This window comes from Aureobasidium pullulans (genome assembly GCF_000721785.1).
Source record: "Aureobasidium pullulans EXF-150 unplaced genomic scaffold scaffold_33, whole genome shotgun sequence".
Lineage (NCBI taxonomy): Eukaryota > Fungi > Ascomycota > Dothideomycetes > Dothideales > Saccotheciaceae > Aureobasidium > Aureobasidium pullulans.
Genome location: NW_021941053.1, coordinates 174,099 through 192,194, shown reverse-complemented (window position 1 = coordinate 192,194; position 18,096 = coordinate 174,099). Strand labels below are relative to the sequence as shown.

The window sequence follows — 18,096 nt, the reverse complement described above, 5'->3', positions numbered from 1 at the left end:
TTCCATCCCACGCTAATAACAATCAAGAAAACATATAAACATCCGTGTTTCGACTGTCGTGATTCGCAAAAACGTCATTCGTCATGCTCTCACGCATCGAGTGATGCTTTCCCTCCACAGTTGAGAAGTCTGGTCCGAGTCCAAGCAAGGAAATGATTCCATCCGCCTTTTGCCTGCTTGGTCTTGCTCGGTGGTGGCGGTGAAAGAGGCACTGTGGGAGCAGCACCGCTGTGGTCTCCCTGGATTGGAAGACTGAGATCATGAGCAGGAGTCTGCGTCGCATAATCCGTGCCAGCAACGGCTTTCTCTTCGTCGACGACGATACTGTTGCTGCCATTGCTGGTCATGCTTGCACGCGGGTCTGACTTGCGCCATTTTCGCTCTTCCTTTTTGATTACCGATGCTCTGCGCTTGACCTCTTCTTTCTCGTACTTCCTATCCTTTGCGGCTTCCTTCTCTTCAAAGGCTCTGCGAGCGGCGCGGATGGCAGCCGCTCGGGAGGCAGCATCCTCTGGTTCAGAGGTGCGTGTGATGAAGCTGAAGGCCTTGTCGATGGAGGTACGAGCAGAAGGGCTTGTGGGGTAATCACTGGTTCTACCAGTATTTCTATGGGTGCGACCGGATTTGAGGTGGTCGTACGAGGGTTGTGAGCGGATGGAGAGGTTGGATTGGGATGCACTGGTCAGCTTTGTGAGGGAGCCAGCCGTGTATGTCTGAGAGAGGGGGATGATTGCGGGGTTTGAAGAGATGGAAACAGATCTACGGGGCTTCCAGGGTTCGTAATCAGGCTGACGGATGTCGTTGGTGAGCACACCAACACTTTCCTCTGCCTCGTCGTCGGACGTGTCACCCTGCGAGACAGTTGCAGGCGGGGTGAATGAGCGAGGGGCCTCCCGTAGCGGGGCAAACGGCTGGGTCGGGCGCAGCGGACCAGAAGCAGCAACAGCCAGAGATGCAGGGCCACTGGTGGCACGCGAGTGTGAGGCCTTTCGGCGTGTCGAGGGGATGAACGACACGTCCGAGACAGACCTCGAGAACGAGGGAGCGTCCTCGCAGATACCAAGGCCGGTCAGAGAGTCGTTCTCGGCAGACGGACGCGACAGGTCAAGGCGGCCCTGGTCCAGATCGTCGTCACGTAGCGACATCTTGCGGAGGTAGGGCTTGATCTTGTTGGCGGAAGAGTGCCGGGCATGTTGGGTGCTGGTGGTGGTGGCCGAGTTGGCTAGAGTGAACTCGTTCTGGATAGGGCTGGGCATGGTGAAGACGGTCGGAGCGGCCGACGAGGTCGAGTCGGAGCGCTTGTGCAGTTTGGCATGGCGAGGCAGGTGCGAGGCCGAAGTCATGCTGCGAGCCAGCGGCGGGCGGGAAGGCGCGACCTGGAGCGAGAGCGATGTCGAGTTCGAGATACGGCGGTATGGAGTGGTGAAGCTGTCGCGACGGCCATTGGAGTCGCCAAAGGGGTTGAGCGAGTGGGATACAGCAGACCAGGGAGGCGAAGTGGGAGGAGGAGTCGTCGTCGTAGGCTTAGACTGGGTCGTTGTTGTCGTGGCTTGGGTGCTGACGGGCGGAATGGCAATGCCAGCCAAGTCACTAGGCCTTCTTTGCCGTGCTGCGACGAGGGCCATCGTAACGTGAACTCAATTCCGATCTGTTGAACAATAATACCCGTAGTCCTCTCAGCCGTTCATGCTTTTCTTTTTTGTTTTCTTTTCCGTCCTGCAAATGCTCCACCTCCGACTTCAAGGTCCTGTCCAACCCGCAAGCAGCCAAGGAGAATGCAAGAGGGCAAGATGGTGAAAGAGCGGCTCACCACACTTCAAAAGCTGCTGCCGATGTGTCTGTGTGTTCTTAGGGCCAAGCCTGATTGACCGAGTCTCGGCAACTCGGATGTTGCACTTGCTGATAGATTGTGTTGTCAAGGGAGATGGGAAGACTTGGGACCAGCCAAATCAACAACTCTCACAGCAACTATCTCTCTATCGAGTGCCTGCCGCCTTTGTATATATTCTGCCGACCACATGCCTCGACGCTTCTGCTCTGCCAACCCGTCGCCCCGCTCGAGTATTCATGCCAGCCATGCGAACGCCGTTTACCGTCGCAACCGCGTCCGTGTCGTCAATAGCACCCCCCGTTTGTATCGATTGTTGTCCAACTGCCAACCTGCGAACCCTTGATCTCGCTCTCCTCGACTTGTCATTTGTAAGGTTTCCACTCGCAGGCCTGGGCCTCTGAAGTCTTCATCTCTGCCATTCAACTGCCACGAGTTCTTGGCGTCTCTCCAACACATCCGTGGACCGTCCGTCATGACCCGCTCGGCCCGCGAGCCTCGATCTCTGATGCGACACCGATCGACAGCATTCCCGCTCCCCACATGTTTTATCTTCTTTGTCATGTCTCGTTGACCTCATGTCGGACCCTGGTGCCGGCCTTGGAACGCTGCTTGCACATTGATGAAACCATCAAAGTATTGTTCGAATCCCTGTCGCAACTCTTGATCTTTCAGAGTGCATCCTGGCTATTATGCCATCTTCATACATCCATCGAAGTCAGAAGAGGGGCCTCTTCAAAGCTGCAACCGTTTTCATGGCGTCGATTCGCACATTGGCTTTACCACTTTCAAGCCCTTATCCGTCAAGCCATCTCGTCAGTGTTGCTCCCCCCACAATACAACATCGTCTTTTCTCTCAAAGCATTTATCCGGAGCGAGGGATTCCTCGTCATAGATGTGTACTCTCGAGTAGGGGGGGTACTTTGCTGCACCTTGTGATGTCGAGGGTGATCCCAATATAGTTCTGAAGCTGCTCTTCTACTACTGGAATCTCACTCGGATCAACAGTTACAATCCTGATAGACATTGTAAAGATTTCTGGAAACTGGCTCACCCATCTGCTAGTTAGACCCAGGCTCCTTACAGGGCTGTAGGGAAACAGTTTCGCTTTTGAGCCCCATTGGCATGAGACACCATGCAGGGCCCAAAAACCGTTTCTCACCGGTCACCTCGAATACCTATTCCGGGCCATCAAACACACCAATACGGACACAATAGCAAGGGAAACCCGGTCACCTAATTTCGGAATCCTCTTCGCAGTGACCGTTGAGAATTTCTACAGCTCCCCGGCGATTTCTCCACCTCTTTGCACACTTTCTCGAGACCGTTGTGAGGTCTAGATATGTATCCATCTCAGACAGCTACAATCTCTTCGCTTTGGTCTCGAGTCGCGGCAAGTGGAGATTTTCGGCCACGGCGGACCAATCCTTATAGCTGGTAAGGTATTTCGGCAGTCACGACAGCTCTAGGCCATGAAATACATGTGGTGACAACTTAGTACCGCGAGATAGTACCTGTTGAGGCCACAAGGTCTCACAATAGCCGGTTCGCCTCAAGACCATGAATCGTGGATGCAATCGTGAGCAAGTGCGGACGATTCGTATACCTTTGTGGAACTGTTTTGCTTCTCATTCTGTCATGGGGGGGACATTTAAGCTCACTGTAGGCGAGCTCCCTCCATACAAGAACCGGATCTCTGTCTCACCCAGCACTCGTTTCTTCCTGCCAGGCATTTGTCAAGAACCAATCTTGGGAAAACTGTAAGAACATGCAGTATTTGAATAGAAAAAAATGCTTCTGTTTCGGCAGTTGTGACCATACGGCGACAGTGGACAACCATGTTCTGAAGAAAGGATTATGGGTGGAGGCCATTGGGTTGGAGGCGTGTTGTCTGGATAATCTCGAAGCAGATGGCCCACCTCCAATTCCTCGACATGCGTGACTCAAACACATCTCTGTCTGTTTAGAGACATGGAAGACTTCCGCAGGAACATAATAGATTAGCGACCATATATTGAATGGACAGTGACCAATTCGCGCACACACATCTGAATATACGACCAGAAAAAAGCAGACAGGGTCACCGGCCCGACAAAGCGTAAGTGACCACCTTCGATCGAATCATGACGAGGGAACAAGATGCTAGAAGGGAGCAACAGCTACAGTGATGGGTAGATCTCTGAGTATCACACTAATCATGCAAAATGTCCTGCAGTCTTATGAATAGTCTGTCAACGCGCACGTGAGGCTTAGATATGTTTTAGTTGCACCTACCTCGGGTCGATCTCTACGTTGACGCCAATTGCAGTCAGGCCTAATTGCTGCTATCGACACAGGAGGCATTTAGGACTTTGGCATAAAAGTAAAGTGGCATCCAAATCAAGGTCAAAGTATTACAATGGGGACTTTATGACGACACCGTCAAGGGGACAGAAAGGTCAAGAAGAAACATAAGTAGTGCAGACTGGGGTATAGATCTTGATGATGACGGACAACAACCGCTCGACATTCCCCCTTTCCTTTCCTTCCTGGCCCCTTGCGGATCGAGACTTTGACAAAGGCCTTTGCTCCTTCCACACCAGACGCCAACCCCTCCGCATTGAGCTGTTGTATGAAAAAATGAGATGAAAAAATAGGAAATTTGTTTTGTGTGAAGTGTGTGAGATGTGCTTGAATGTGTGTGTGTGTGTGTGTGTGTGTATAATGTCGAGTTCCTTTCTTTCATTCGTTTCGACCTTCCCCCAGATAGACAGAAGACAAATATAAGAATGAGAGTCGTTTGGTCTCGAAGATAAAATGTGTTGAAATAACAGAATTCCTATGCAGTAGCAATCGAAGGAGAAGTTCAACCGTTCGTCGTAAGGAGGTAAGATGGAAAAAGGAAATGACGCGACCGCGTGAACGCTTTTAGTCGGATGAATCGGGGAGTGGGTTCTCGAATCGGCCTCGAATAGTTGGATAACCCTGCTGACAAGAGAAAGGGAGCCCTAAGATATGATCGACATGTACTGTGGAAGCCAAAGGTTCGTAACGATGATCAGGCACGGCGAAGGCTTTGGAGATGGAGTCAAGAATGAATTCAAACATCACCGCCTGCCTCAAGACCGCCATCAGTGCCAAAGTTCATGCCACTGGGGTCGAAACCGAAGCCGTCGGCACCGCCGTCGGTGGTGAGGAAGGAGTCGAAATCGAAATTGTCGAGCACATCCGGGCCGCCCATCTCGAAATCGAGACCCATACTGCCAAACTTTCTGTGTGTTAGCGTAGTTCATTTGCAGAAGATCTAGATGCCTTACATCGCTGTCCATATTGCCGAAAGGAGCTCCGACGTTGGACATATCGCCGCCTGGATTTTGCTGACCAGGCATGCCGGATTGAGCATTCGGCGGCTGCTGTTGGTTTTGGGGCTGGCCAGGCTTCGGGGGAAATGCTGAAGTTGGCTGAGGTGTGATTGGCGGTGCTGGAGTTGGAGTTGGAGGCTGTTCAGCCGACTCTTGAGGAGTAGCCCCAGTTGTCCCCTTCTTGTTACCCTGCCGACAGTGGTTAGCTCCTGTGTATACTGATTGTGCTCGACAGGGTTTACCTTGGTTGCCGAGGCCTTGGTGTCCTTTTTCTTAGGCTTGTTCGCTTGTGAAGGAGTGGGTGGCTGGTTTTGCGAAGGCGACGAAGGGCCTGTACCAGTTCTTGGGCCATCATTGCCGGGAGCAGGCGGAGGAGGCATGGCAGCGTTGCGCTGTTGGGGAGTCATATTAGGTGGTTGCGGGGGAGGCTGGCCTGCCATCATATTAGGCCCTGGCTGAGGCATGAAGCCATTGGCCATCTGCGCCTGGCCGTTGCGGCTTTGGGCCTGGCGGAACATTTCCATCTGCTGTTGTTGGCTCAATTGACCAAACCCAGGATGCGAGCTGGGAGGCTGCATCATCTGTCCATTGGTGCCCTTCATCATGGCCATGGGGAACATTGATGGGTTCATGGGATTGTTAGGATCGAACTGGCCTGGAGCTGGAGAAGCGCGACCGGGCATGCCGCCGTCTGCGGTCGGGGATGGAACGACGCCGGGGGCCATCTTGGGAGTGCCGCGTCGCATCTGCTCGTTAGGACCTGGCGAGGGACCAGCCCTGCTGTTGGAGGGCGACATGGCGGGGGCGAAGTTCTGGGGCTGGCCGGATGCGGGCACAGGGCCATTGGGACCATTGGTCATGTTGTCTTGTTCTTGGCGGGCCATCAAGAGGCGCTTCTTGTTCTGTTGTTCTAGCAGCATAAGTTGCATCTGGTAGTCCTGCAAGGCGTGGTTGCTGTTCGCGTTGGGAGGGCCCTGACCGGGCATGGGCCGCATTTGGGGATTGAAGAATTCGGCGGCGTTGGGATCCTGCGGCATCTGAGGTGCTCCGTTAGGCATCAACCCCTTGTCCACGTTAGAATCCATGGCGGATTGCATGTGCTGGCGCATGGAGTTGGCATATACCTGTTGCATCGCTTTCGCCTGAGGATTGGCCATCTGCGTCTTGTCAGCATCGAGAAGCGTGTGCGAAGCGGAGAGTGACACTGACCTGTTGTCCGGGCATGCCCTGGGGCTGACCGCGGCCCATCGGACCCATGGCACCGTTGAAGTTGCCATCTAGTCGTTGACGCTTGGGGGAGGGAGCGGCGTCACCTCCACCCGGAGAGGTGGGTCTTTGTTCCATAGTTGAACCTTCTCTCTGCATGGTCGTCTGTTGGAGCTGCGCCATTTGTTGCATGCGCAGTTGTTGTTGCATCTGCACCATTTGCTGTTGCGTACTGCACCGTCTTGTCAGCACCTCAGCCGCAAGTTGTAAGAGAGGGGGCGGAACTCACGGTTGGCGGCCAGGTTGAAGACCGAGCTTCTTGGCCATGTCGGGGGGCACTGGCATACCGGGGCCGACCATGCCGGGGCGCATGGCCATGTTGGCTTGCATCTGGGGATCGACGCGCATCAGCCTCTGTCGGTCGTTGGCCATTCGGGCCTAGGGCTGCGGGTTAGTGGGCCGGCGGTGGGGAGGACATGGGCGAGACAAGAGAAAAGCAGCGACATACCTGGACGTTGCTCAGATATTTGGCAGTTTGTGTGTTGGTGGCTCGGCCGTGTTGAGCATTGAAACACTCCCAGAATTGGTGCCACCAATCGTACAGGAAGCTGCCTTTTGAGGCCGAGGGGACGTTTGGCGAGGGGAGATCGTCGGGCTTCTTGATGTCTTTGGAGTCAGTGTCCATCGAGTCGTTCACGCCATTGACGTCTTTACGATCAGGGGTGGCATTGTGATCAAGATCGAGGTCGACAGTCTTCAAGATGACGCGGGCGACTTCGTGGTTGCCGTGCTTGAGAAAATAGTCGTAAATATATGTGTTGAGCTTCTGGCGAGATATGTCTACACTGGACGCGTTGTTTGGCGTGTCGGAATTGGGGGTGGGCCCGCCCATCATGTTCATTTGTTGGCTCATGCCAAAAGGTGACGGGTGAGTTCAGCCAGTTGTGCGGAAGTCGGAATGGGATGGTGGAGGATGGAAATGTCTCGGACTCGGGCGCGCTCGCGGACAGGGAAGGCGACGACGTCGATGCAATGGGGATTCGAGCGGGTGGGTGAGATTGACAGGTGCTGAAACAGAAGGGACGTCGACGCGGCAGAGGCGGGCGCGACAATGGCGATGTCAGGCACGAGGTGCGAGTCGCGATGGAGTTGGCAGTTGGCAGTTGGCAGTTGGAGCGAGCAAGCAAGCAGCAAGCCGAGGCGTGAGTGTCGCCGATCGGGGACACGGGACACGGAGAGCGGCGCGTGAAGGGCAGCTGTCGTCGCTGGAGATGCGCAACACAATTAAGGCGCAAGGAGAGTCGCAATAGCCTAGCGGCACGGCGGACGGGGCGAAGTGGATCAACAAAGGAAGAATGTGGGTGAGGTGATGAGGTTAGGCTGGGGGAGGATGGACAGCCCAAGAGGAGGGCGTTGACAGCGAAACGCCAAGAGCATAGAAACGCTTAATTGGTTCAACACACCACATTAGGAGCCACGAGATTGCAACTTCGAATGCCTGCGACTCTCAATACAATGGTCAAGCCCTGTTTGCGACTGTCTGCCAAACATGCGAAGCGCCGCCCTGCTTGACGGCTTGTCGTGCTCTCCGGTTTCATCGAGTCAGGAGTCACGTGCTATTTCAATTTATCGTGCTTATGGTGCTTGCTCTTCCCGCTCTATGAGCCCCTATTCTGCCCTTGGGCGTACCGGATTCACCTACTTATCGACCAGCTCTCTCCATGAACCGACATCACTAACAATTCAGCTAGCAGAATGCAGGAGGATTTCTCATTCCAGGAGGTATCCATTGAGAGCGTGTCAAGTAGCTCATCTCTGGTCGCATTGATTTTGAGAGCATCGTGCATTTTCACGAGGCGAAAGTCTCATGAAACGATCGTGGGAGATGCTGGGAATATGTTCGGAAAGCAAGTGCTCGGCCTTGGGGCTTGATTAATGTGCTGTTTTAGTCCCTGAGCCTATACTGCACCCTCTGCTGAGTGGGTTGCAGCGAGGCATGATCTGGACAGTGTCCAGTCGATGTTCCAGGGACAGAGGTTGTTCGTAACGTCGTAACATGTAAAAGTAGAGGACAGTCTAGAAATGCCCAGAGCCAGAACGGTCGTTCTACTCGTCGTCCGGAGGCATCTCATCCTCGATGTATCTGATCAAGGTGACACGCATCTCTGTTGTGTCGTTGCCACGAAGGACATCGGTCATGAACTGAGTTTCTACCTGCATTTGGACCTGGCATGGGTCAGACAAGATGGGTCGAGGATGGATGCTTGTTACTCACCATTTCCAAAGCTCCTCTCAAGACGCCACAGAAGATGTTGGAGTACCACAGCTCGTCCTGGGCCTTTCCATCATCGGGCAGCTCGACAAAGTCGGCTAGGGGGTTCTCGTCGAAGAGCAGTGTGAAAGACTTGTTGTCGGATGACCAGTTTGTGACTACGGGAGTGATGTTGAGGAACATTTTGAAGCCGACTTTTGAGATGATCTCGGCCGTCTCGCGCAGGTTTGAACAGGAGCCGGAATTTGACTTGGCCAGAAAGTCCTCAATCAGGCGCATGCCCATGTTGTAGCCCATCTTGTCCAGCTGCTTGTTGACCTGTGCATAATCACCGTTGTAGTCTTTGCAGAGCTGGGCGACGATGGTGCCGTAGGTAAGGGTGACGAGTTCGGCGTTGACCTTGTCAACGCGGGTCCTTGTCGAGCGTGTTAGCTATGGATGCGCTGGGCAGTCAGGCGGCGGGCAGCAGGCAGCAGGCAGCAGGCAGCCAACTTACTTCCATACTCTGTCGCATATCAGCAAGTGTGTCGCGTCTAGCACAGGCAGACGGGGACTCACTCTTCGCCGAGACGGGCGGCTTTGGTAGCCATGGTGTGCGATGGGTCGACAAGGATGGACGGAACGATGTGCCTGCTGCGACGGGGGTGGATGCGGAGGAGAGGCCAGAGGCGCACGATACTCCGTACATCGAGCATCGAGCATCGAGCGTGGGGTCAAAGCTCGCCTTCAATCTTCACGAGGCCACAAGTCCTCGGTCCATTCTATCACCATCTGCACTCCAACCCTTCGCAACCTGCCATAGTCGCCGCCCACCATGTCGTCAGAGAAGCGCCCGGCCTCCAGCTCCATGGGCTCAGGCCAGATGGTCAAGCGTCAAAAGTCGGACAACTCAATGGCCTTGACGTCGGCCTCGCAGAATGGCACCATCATCCACAGCACCCACAGAGGTCCGGCTCTGTCTGCTCCCGTCATGGAACTGTCTGGCCATACAGGAGAGGTGCTGGCTGCAAGATTCAACCCCGAGGGAAACTACATTGCTTCGGCAGGAACGGACCGCAACATCCTCCTCTGGCGCACTTCTGGCGATTGCGAAAACTATGGCATTCTGTCTGGACACAAGGGCGCAATTCTTGACTTGCAGTGGTCGCGCGACTCGCGCAACATCTTTTCTGCCTCGGCCGACATGCACATCGCCAGCTGGGACCTCGAGACTGCTCAGCGCATACGAAGACATCAGGGCCATGACGAAGTTATCAACGCCCTGGACATTAGCCGTCGTGGTGAGGACATTTTGTTCAGTGCCTCGGACGACGGCTACATAGGCATCTGGGACCCTCGTCAGAAAGCCGCCGTCGACTTCATCGAGACAAACTTACCCGTCACTGCCATAGCCCTCGCCGAGGCCGGCAACGAACTGTACTCGGGCAGCATCGACAACGACATCAAAGTCTGGGATTTGCGGAAGAAGCAAGTCTCTTACTCGCTGATTGGCCATACCGACACCATTACCTCGCTCGCCGTTTCGCCCGACTCGCAAACACTTCTCTCAAACTCGCACGACAGCACCGTCCGCACCTGGGACATCCGTCCATTCGCTCCCACCGAGCGCCACATTAGAACATTTGACGGTGCGCCCACGGGAATGGACAAGTACCTGATCAGAGCTACCTGGGATACAAAAGGAAAGCGCATCGCTGCCGGCAGTGGTGATCGCTCTGTCGTTGTTTGGGATGCCGGCACAGGAAAATTGCTGCAAAAGCTACCTGGCCACAAGGGCTCTGTCAACGATGTCCGATTTGCGCCCAATGACGAGCCATTGAGTAAGTCCCTTCTACTCTACGATCATTTGTGTTCGACGCACACTGACCAAACCCTAGTGCTCTCCGCCTCTACCGATCGCAACCTGATGCTGGGAAGTCTCTCGACATGACCTTGCCCTGTTCAACGATAAAACTTTAGACTTATGAGATACCCACTTACACGCTCCTGTTGCCAAAGAATCAAAGGATACGAGACAACAACATGCACATGGATGCCAGGATTGCCGTCAGTTAGGCATACGTGGAAGCCGCCGGATATATCGCTGGGGTCACGAACGTCATGGTCTCAATATGATCTGGTATGAAGCCTCCCATGTGCTAGACTTGCCACTCGTACAACTGTAGAGATGCACCATGATGCTCAAACTCTCGACTGAGTCCAGAGAGAGCAAGCCAAGTAGCTGCTCTCCGGAGACAGCACCGGTTATCTCAAAAATCTTGGTGCTTTTCATAGTCTTATCACGACGTGTCGTTGCGGCAAGAGAGTCGATATGAGAAGTGCAGCTCTGGAAAGGAGGGGTCTTGTTCTGTAATACCCCCCGGATGTCGTTCAGCAAGACGCTACCAAAAGTACTTGATCCCAATTAAAATACTAGTATTTTCTCAACTCGACCGTACGTTCACTCCGGCCCGTTGATTATGACCTTGATCCCCTTAGCCGCATGTACGTCTTTGAATGCCTGTTCAGCGTCCTCGAACTTGACACGACCGGTGATGAGCTCCTTGACGCTCAGGCTACCGGAAGTGATGAGGTCAACAGCCAATTGATAGTCTCCCGGACCGTATCGGAAGCTTCCTTTTATTGTAAGCTCCCGACTACAAGCGGCCATGATGGGGAAGTTGATGTCAGGCTTGCCCATACCACCCTGAACGTAGGTTCCGCCAGTTCTCACTGCGTGGATAGCGGTCTGGATGCAAGGCTCGGCTCCAGTAGCGTCGATGATGGCATCGGCACCCAGACCGAGGTCGCACTCTTCTGTGAGAATCCTGGCGTTCTCTTGAGGGCTGACTCTTTGCGAGCGGAAGGCATGAGTGGCAGCATACTTCTGTGCGAATGCGAGACGCTCCTCGTTGATATCGACAGCGACGATCTTGGTGGCACCGAAAGACTTTGCGACGGCCATGCAGAGCAGACCTACAGGGCCAGCACCAAAGACAACAACGCTCTGGCCGGGCTTGATGTCGGCCTGCTTGGTGATGTGCACGCCGACACTCAATGGCTCAACCAGTGCAGCCTCCTCAAGGGGAACATGGTCCGCAATCTTGTAGCAAAAGTCCTCGGGAAGACGGTAGTACTTGGCGAGAGTTCCGTCGTAAGGAGGGGTGGCTGCGAAGGCCATGTCGACACAGAGGTTGTACTTGCCCTCTCTGCAACGTGGGCATCTACGGCAAGGAACACCGGGCTCCAGTGTGACGCGGTCGCCCTTCTTGAGTGTCGTCACCTTGTCTCCCACCTCCTCGACGATACCAGCCGACTCGTGACCCAAAACCATGGGTGCCTTGACGACAAAGTCACCGATGGCGCCGTCAGTCCAGTAGTGCACATCAGAACCGCAGATACCGGTGTGCTTGACATTAACGATGACATCGTAGGGGTCTCTGAGCTGGGGGATGGGACGATCCTCGAATTTAACGCTGTAGGGCTTCTGAAGAACAAAGGACAGGTTCTATGGCAATAGTGATGTTAGCTCTCAATCTTGCGAGAGAAGGATTATCAAAGCTCACTCACCTTTGCGTCCGCAGGGTTCACTTCTTGCACGGAGGCCATTTTGGGGGCTGCTGTAGCAGAAAACTTTCTTGCGACCTTCTTGGAGTTGAGGTGGTAAGCGGCAGCAGCGCAACTACCGCAGCTTCTCGACGATTGGAGTTTGTATGTGGTCTGGGAAGGAACGCGAAGGGTCGAGGCTCTAAGGCTTCTCTGAAGTCCCGACTTGAAGACTTGAGACATGGTGTAAGCAGTTGTAATGTGACGATTGCAATTGGGTTGGTAGAAGAAGATGATGAGAGGCAGCACACTCTTGAAAGATTTCGAGCGTGGTGATCAGGGACAAGGAGAAAGAGCAGGACGGTAAAGAAGTTAGAACAGGCAAGAGCGAGAACGTACAAGAAATGCAGGCTCAATTAAGGATGATATCGAGCAGCCACGGATGATACAGAAGGCACGCCAGAGGATCGGGTCAGCGTGTGCAGAGTTTCGGAAGGGTGATAGCGGTTGCCTTTTTCCAGGTCAGTGGTACCGCAGCCTGCGAATTGCAGAAAATAGAAGCCATCCATCATGTGAGTCGAGTGCAAGCACCAAGCTGCCCACCACACATGCTGTCATCATTAGCCGCCGCATGTCCACCTTCCCCACCAAACTTGCTCTGCTCCCGTCGGAACCGATGAATTTACCCGACGGAGGCATCCGAGCTCGACACCATGTCCCCTTGGTCCAACTTCTGTAGGCTTCGGCAAATCACCGAGCTGTCTCTTTCTGTGTGAAACATTGTACATGCAAACAGCCTGATGCCGAGCTCGAGATCCCCCTGGATGCTTTCCCGCATTAATCGGTCATTGCGTTTCTCATTCCAGCCAGATCTGCCTAAACAACCACCTGAGGGACGCAACATGAAGGGAAAGACATGCCGACAGCCTGCATCCGCCATTGCAGCTTCAATGCATCACTTTACTGGAGCTCTAGTATCCTGTATATCCGGCATCTCTACATGTGGGACCAAGTCATGGAATCTCTCAAACACAAAGCAACCTCGGATCTAGCGACACCTTCATAGTAAATGAATCGATGAATGAGCAGATCAAATAAACGTTGAGTTGCCTCAATTACTTTGGAGATGTAGCTAAGTCTGATATATCACTCGTGGTCATCCTTGACGACATCCGCCGCTGCAATACTCCTGGCAACTTCTACTGGGCTTACGAATCCGTTTCTGCACTGCCATGGGTAGAGCAGTGCAATAATCACGGTGAGTCCACCAGTAATGGCAGACGAGTAGTTCATCGTCTCAGCGGAAACGGGCATTCTGGTCTTGGTTAGCCCATGTCAAGATCATCTGAGCACGGTAACCTACGAATATGGGAAGCAGAAGATGACGATGAATGCCACAATATATGCACATGCAATTGGCATGATGACGGCAGCAAGCTTGTCCGGCAGCTTAAAAGGTCCAAGTTCAATGTTCTTACGTCCACTGAGTAAGTGAGGCAGGATAGCCAAAAGGTATGAAGCCGAAGAGAGGATGATGAAGGACCCGACGAAGGCGTTGAAGGCCTATAAAAAGTCAGTTCACTGCTAATTCAAACTTTTGGAATAGCAGTCAGGCTTACCACGGCGCTGCCGATATAGATCAACCCTAGAATTGTGGTGATTATGAGGCACGCTACGGTAGCTGCGAAAGGGTTGCCCCATCGAGGAGAGATGACACCAAGTGTGCTTGAGAAGGGTGTTGCCCGATCTAGAAGATGTGAGTCAGAGTCTGTTTCATCCAGCAGTTCATCTCCTCGGTCGAACGTACCACGCGATAAAGTCCACAACATGCGTCCGCAAGTAATGTAAGTGCCAATGCAGTTGGCGACTGTAGGCTTTGATTTGAAGGACAGTCAGCATAAAGCTCAAGAGACGAAGAAAAATCCCCAGAAAGTCATAGGCTGTCTTTCGGTTTCGCTACCTCCCGACAAGACGACGCTCGTTCGGTGCTTCAACATACAAGACACCGAAAAGAATGCCGACTTTGGCAAAGACAGGGAAAATGCAAGACAGTTCCCGGATTCTGGAGCTCACAAACAACGTACCAGAAAGACCACAATGAGTAAGCCACAAGATCCGGCCTTTGATCCAGTAGCTTGTCTGTACAGCTCCGCCAGAGGATTAGTGTAGGGGTTGTTCATCAAGGCGTCGATGTCGTTGATGCTGTAAAATATGGCGATCAGGTAGAAAAGGCCAGTCACGAACCCCACGCCCAATTGTGCAGCAATAGCTTTGGGAACGTTGACTCTGCTTCTTGGAATCTCCTCGGCCAAATGCGAGACGCAGTCGGGCGTGCCCACGCTGAATGCACCGTTGAGCATTCCCGTAACGAATACGAGGCCATTTGACTTGTAGCCAGTGTCGTTGGACCAGGAAGACCAGACAGCTGCTGTGGTGGCATGGCCTGCGCCTGTTGTGGTAGGCATGATAGCGCAGACCAGGATTGTTAGGAAGCATCCTCCGAGTGTGAGGAAGAGACCAATGTTGTTGACCATTGGTAAGGCTCTGTTTGCAAACAGTACGACCGCGCAGCATGACCAGGAAATGATGATGTAGCAGATGAAGACGTGCCAACGTTCAGCGACGTAATCTGGATGGAATAAGCCCCACATGGCCAGGACCTCGTTCGCCAGGATCGATGACATTGAGGCAGATCCAAACACCCACGCAAAGAAATTCCAGTACCTTCAAGCCACGGTCAGCATGATCCTTGTAAAGAAGAAGGCCGAGGTGTTGTGAATATTGGCTTGATCGGTACCCGAGCTGTAACTCTACCCATGACAGTATTTCGTCATGAGCGGTGTTGCAAGTACGCATATCGATTGTGTCTTCTTTCTTACCCTGCAAGGAAGCCAATGAACTTCGAGTATCTTGGTGCTGACGTTGCGGCGGCCCAATGATATACGCCTGAGGAGGAGGGAATAGCACTCGCAAGTTCTGCTATACAAGCACCGATCATCCAGTAGAATACGCTGACTGCTAGGAACTCGAAGATCACACCAGTCGGTCCACCATTGTACAGAGCAACGACAATGCTGCCGCCAAGTGCGCACCTAAGGAACAACCCAGTCAGTCTCTGTTTGCTTGACAGCAGAGCTGACATGCTAAGATAAGCAAGGTGGCCGAAGCAGACTTTACCATGTGTTGCCGGTAACAATGCCTACAGCACAGATCGAGACGATGCTGAAGTTGCGTTCGAGTTCTTGCGTATGGCCGGAGGTATTGACCGTGATCGTGCCTTCCTCGACTTCCGGTTGCTCAGACCGGTAAGGAGTCAACTTGTGCTCCGACGGCTGCTTGGTGTCCATGTCGATAGGAAAAGGTCTGTCGAAACAAATACAACTCGAAGGACAGGAACTTGAATAGAAAGAACGAAGATCCTTGGAAGCCGGTGATATTATAGGGACGGACAAAGTATTGAAGGAGACGGCGGAAGAGAGTTATGAAGTCAAGAAGCAGTAGTTGATGCGCCGTGCACATCGAAACTTGCAGTAGCTTTGCAAGATAGGGACGGAAAAGACCTAAGGTGCCAGGATGGACGATAAGATGTAACTTGAGTCAACGTTCGGTGGCGACCTTCTCAAGCGACCGCCGTCCATACTGTATCAAAAAGCACAACTAAAATACTGGTGTGTACGTCCCGTCTGGACTACGATAGACTGTGATAAGAGCGGAGATATGGAGGGATCAAGGGACTGTGCGCCGTCCATCTCTTGCCGCTTCCCCTTTGGGATGTCCCTGGTCTGGGGTGCGGAGAAGGAACAGCTGCCGTGCCTGCCCTAAGTGCCGATGACCAGATCTTATCCCACATTATTACAGCAACTACGATAGCGACTAACGGTATCGTTGATACATTGTGTGCTGAACATGAACCAACAAGGTAACTGCAAGAGAAGCGATATCGTCTTCGGTGGTAATCCCGTGGTTCCGGGTCGACATGACCGAATGGACCCTGAGATCTCAGGTCAGCTGCAGTACTATGCGTAAGGCCACCAGGTATACACTTCTATATCAATAGTTTCATTGTGTAGTGTGGACGAAGGGGCACAAATACCGTACCAGAACCGATCTCTCAGCCTAGTGGCGTCTTACAAAACGCCGCCAGAAGGCAGCCCCTGGCTGCACAATTCACCCGTGTCATCCATCTCTCTCAGGGTTTGTCCACAAAGAGAGCTGACACGGGTTCGTTCATCTTTCCTGATTCTAATCCTAGTCATAGAAGTCCAAGATCTTGTTTGCCCTGTCGAAGAGCTCCCTCTGAGTGTCGCTCAGTCCCACTGCTGAACTGTGGAATTCCTGAAGACCGAAAGCAACCATGCCTGCATCTCTACCTTGACTCGCCTTCTCAATTTCTTCGATACCAGGTCGACCAACGTGATTTGTCTCTCCAATGCCTCCGCCGAAGTCAGGACATGGCAATCCCTCAAGAAAAGCTTGTCGTTGACGAGCTAAGAACTCCGCGTTGTGGGCTGTAAGAGGACACGCAGGAATGTACAGGACTGAGCTGTCGGTCGTGCCCTCGTGCTTTTGGTCGACTGCGTGAATCTGATCGCAATGCCAAGCCACATAGTCACCAGGCCTGACCTCTGGGATATGGACCATTGTGCTGTTGAGCTCGAGATGAGGATGCAGCATGTCGCTCAACTCTTGTCCCTTTCCTGGTAATGCACCCTGGAGCCAGGAAGTTTGAGGACAGTCCAGAACCCAATTATCGGGTGAGAGAAAAGACTCGTCGAACGTATCAGTCTTAGGGCTCATGGGCCCCTTTTTAGCTGAAAAGAATGGTCGTAGAAGATAGTAGGCGGTGGCGTGCTTCAGCATTGGATTTACCAGTAGCGTTCCTTCGTGTGCCTTAGTGGTGCTTAATGACAGCCATCCCTGTGCTGCGCGGAACATACTGCAGGCCCCAACACCTCGATACAAATCTGACTTGACTGCCAATCGGGAGCTGATCTCCCAAGGATCATGGTCTTCCCATCGACCTTGCCAGATTGATTCGTAGACTTTGGCGTTTCCATAGCCTTCTGGCTCCCACCTTTCCGGTCCGCCTCCATCGACGTGCGGTCCTAGAGCAAAGATATTGTCCCCCGGCGTTCGTATCCGGAGTCGATCTGCGTATATAGTTGGGTGTGCAGTAGAGACTAGAGCCTGAGGATCCTGAGAATGCCAGTGGGAAAGAAGGAATCGCTGTGCGGCCAGAAGATATGGATGAGAACGTGCTCTGATCTGAGCTGGTGACCAGTACAGCTCGTATACTTGAGGGTTGTCACTTGGGAATGCTTTGGTCTGGGGGTTGGCGGCAATGTATTCTCGAAGCTCTTCTTTCATCTCCATTGCCTCGACTGGTGGTATCACGTTCCGAATGATTGCTGCCCCACGTCTCTTGTACTCGCTGCTGAATTTGGTACTTGCGTCCTTGATATCCTTGAAGTCAATTTCAGGAATAGCTTTGCTTTTGAGTATCTTGACAGTGGCAATCTCCTCCCTCAAAGCCTCTAGAAGGCGGAAGAAAGATTCTTGTATGACATTTTCTTTGCCGCCAATCAACTCGCTTTTAAGAGTAGCAAAGCGAGGCTCTAGCGGTTCGGGAGTCAAACCTGAGAGCGAAGCAAAGGCGTCACTAATGTCACCCTCTCTCTTCTGGGCATGTGTTGCCATAGCCACCCGATGGCATTTCTGCAATTTAAAGGCCTTCAACTGCGATGCAGCCCTGCAGCGATTCTGGAGCATCTGGTAAGAGCCTTGAGTAAAATTTGCGCCACCAAGAACAGCGTTCAAGGGTTGGAAGGTGGCCTGAGTCCAGTGATCGAAGCCGCGTACGTCTTCGGATTGGTAGGATCGTGTAGTCGCTTTGACAAGGCTCGTGACGGATGTAGGATTTAGTG

At 53.1% G+C, this 18,096-nt stretch overlaps 8 protein-coding genes across 8 annotated transcripts; 2 read left to right on the top strand and 6 right to left on the bottom strand.

Moving 5' to 3' along the window:
- Positions 1-89: 89 nt before the first annotated feature.
- On the bottom strand, positions 90-1,343 carry M438DRAFT_283897 (uncharacterized protein; the record flags this gene model as incomplete). The annotated part of the gene is made up of 1 exon (XM_029901419.1): positions 90-1,343. The coding sequence occupies one exon, from the start codon at positions 1,341-1,343 to the stop codon at positions 90-92; it is 1,254 nt and encodes a 417-aa protein (XP_029755615.1).
- Positions 1,344-4,907: 3,564 nt separating this feature from the next.
- On the bottom strand, positions 4,908-7,288 carry M438DRAFT_359697 (uncharacterized protein; the record flags this gene model as incomplete). The annotated part of the gene is made up of 6 exons (XM_029907358.1): positions 4,908-5,075; positions 5,125-5,358; positions 5,412-6,326; positions 6,379-6,607; positions 6,665-6,813; positions 6,884-7,288. The coding sequence occupies 6 exons, from the start codon at positions 7,286-7,288 to the stop codon at positions 4,908-4,910; spliced, it is 2,100 nt and encodes a 699-aa protein (XP_029755614.1).
- A 574-nt stretch (positions 7,289-7,862) lies between these two features.
- M438DRAFT_148066 (uncharacterized protein) lies at positions 7,863-8,419 on the top strand. The gene has a single exon (XM_029898954.1). The coding sequence runs from the start codon at positions 7,925-7,927 to the stop codon at positions 8,201-8,203; it is 279 nt and encodes a 92-aa protein (XP_029755613.1). The 5' UTR covers positions 7,863-7,924; the 3' UTR covers positions 8,204-8,419.
- A 62-nt stretch (positions 8,420-8,481) lies between these two features.
- Positions 8,482-9,237, bottom strand: M438DRAFT_378249 (TRAPP I complex; the record flags this gene model as incomplete). Its single annotated transcript, XM_029908792.1, has 3 exons — positions 8,482-8,601; positions 8,651-9,062; positions 9,206-9,237. 3 exons carry the CDS (start codon positions 9,235-9,237, stop codon positions 8,482-8,484), a joined length of 564 nt encoding a protein of 187 aa, XP_029755612.1.
- Positions 9,238-9,461: 224 nt separating this feature from the next.
- On the top strand, positions 9,462-10,577 carry M438DRAFT_378248 (WD40 repeat-like protein; the record flags this gene model as incomplete). The annotated part of the gene is made up of 2 exons (XM_029908791.1): positions 9,462-10,467; positions 10,525-10,577. The coding sequence occupies 2 exons, from the start codon at positions 9,462-9,464 to the stop codon at positions 10,575-10,577; spliced, it is 1,059 nt and encodes a 352-aa protein (XP_029755611.1).
- A 276-nt stretch (positions 10,578-10,853) lies between these two features.
- On the bottom strand, positions 10,854-12,723 carry M438DRAFT_148098 (GroES-like protein). The gene is made up of 3 exons (XM_029898955.1): positions 12,572-12,723; positions 12,197-12,271; positions 10,854-12,134 (listed from the first exon to the last, which is right to left on the bottom strand). The coding sequence occupies exons 2-3, from the start codon at positions 12,233-12,235 to the stop codon at positions 11,088-11,090; spliced, it is 1,086 nt and encodes a 361-aa protein (XP_029755610.1). The 5' UTR covers positions 12,236-12,271; positions 12,572-12,723; the 3' UTR covers positions 10,854-11,087.
- A 595-nt stretch (positions 12,724-13,318) lies between these two features.
- Positions 13,319-15,519, bottom strand: M438DRAFT_359693 (amino acid transporter; the record flags this gene model as incomplete). Its single annotated transcript, XM_029907357.1, has 7 exons — positions 13,319-13,487; positions 13,536-13,735; positions 13,792-13,919; positions 13,980-14,046; positions 14,257-14,896; positions 15,052-15,264; positions 15,350-15,519. The coding sequence occupies 7 exons, from the start codon at positions 15,517-15,519 to the stop codon at positions 13,319-13,321; spliced, it is 1,587 nt and encodes a 528-aa protein (XP_029755609.1).
- Positions 15,520-16,420: 901 nt separating this feature from the next.
- M438DRAFT_283659 (DUF1479-domain-containing protein) lies at positions 16,421-17,869 on the bottom strand (the record flags this gene model as incomplete). The annotated part of the gene is made up of 1 exon (XM_029901405.1): positions 16,421-17,869. One exon carries the CDS (start codon positions 17,867-17,869, stop codon positions 16,421-16,423), a length of 1,449 nt encoding a protein of 482 aa, XP_029755608.1.
- Positions 17,870-18,096: the final 227 nt, after the last annotated feature.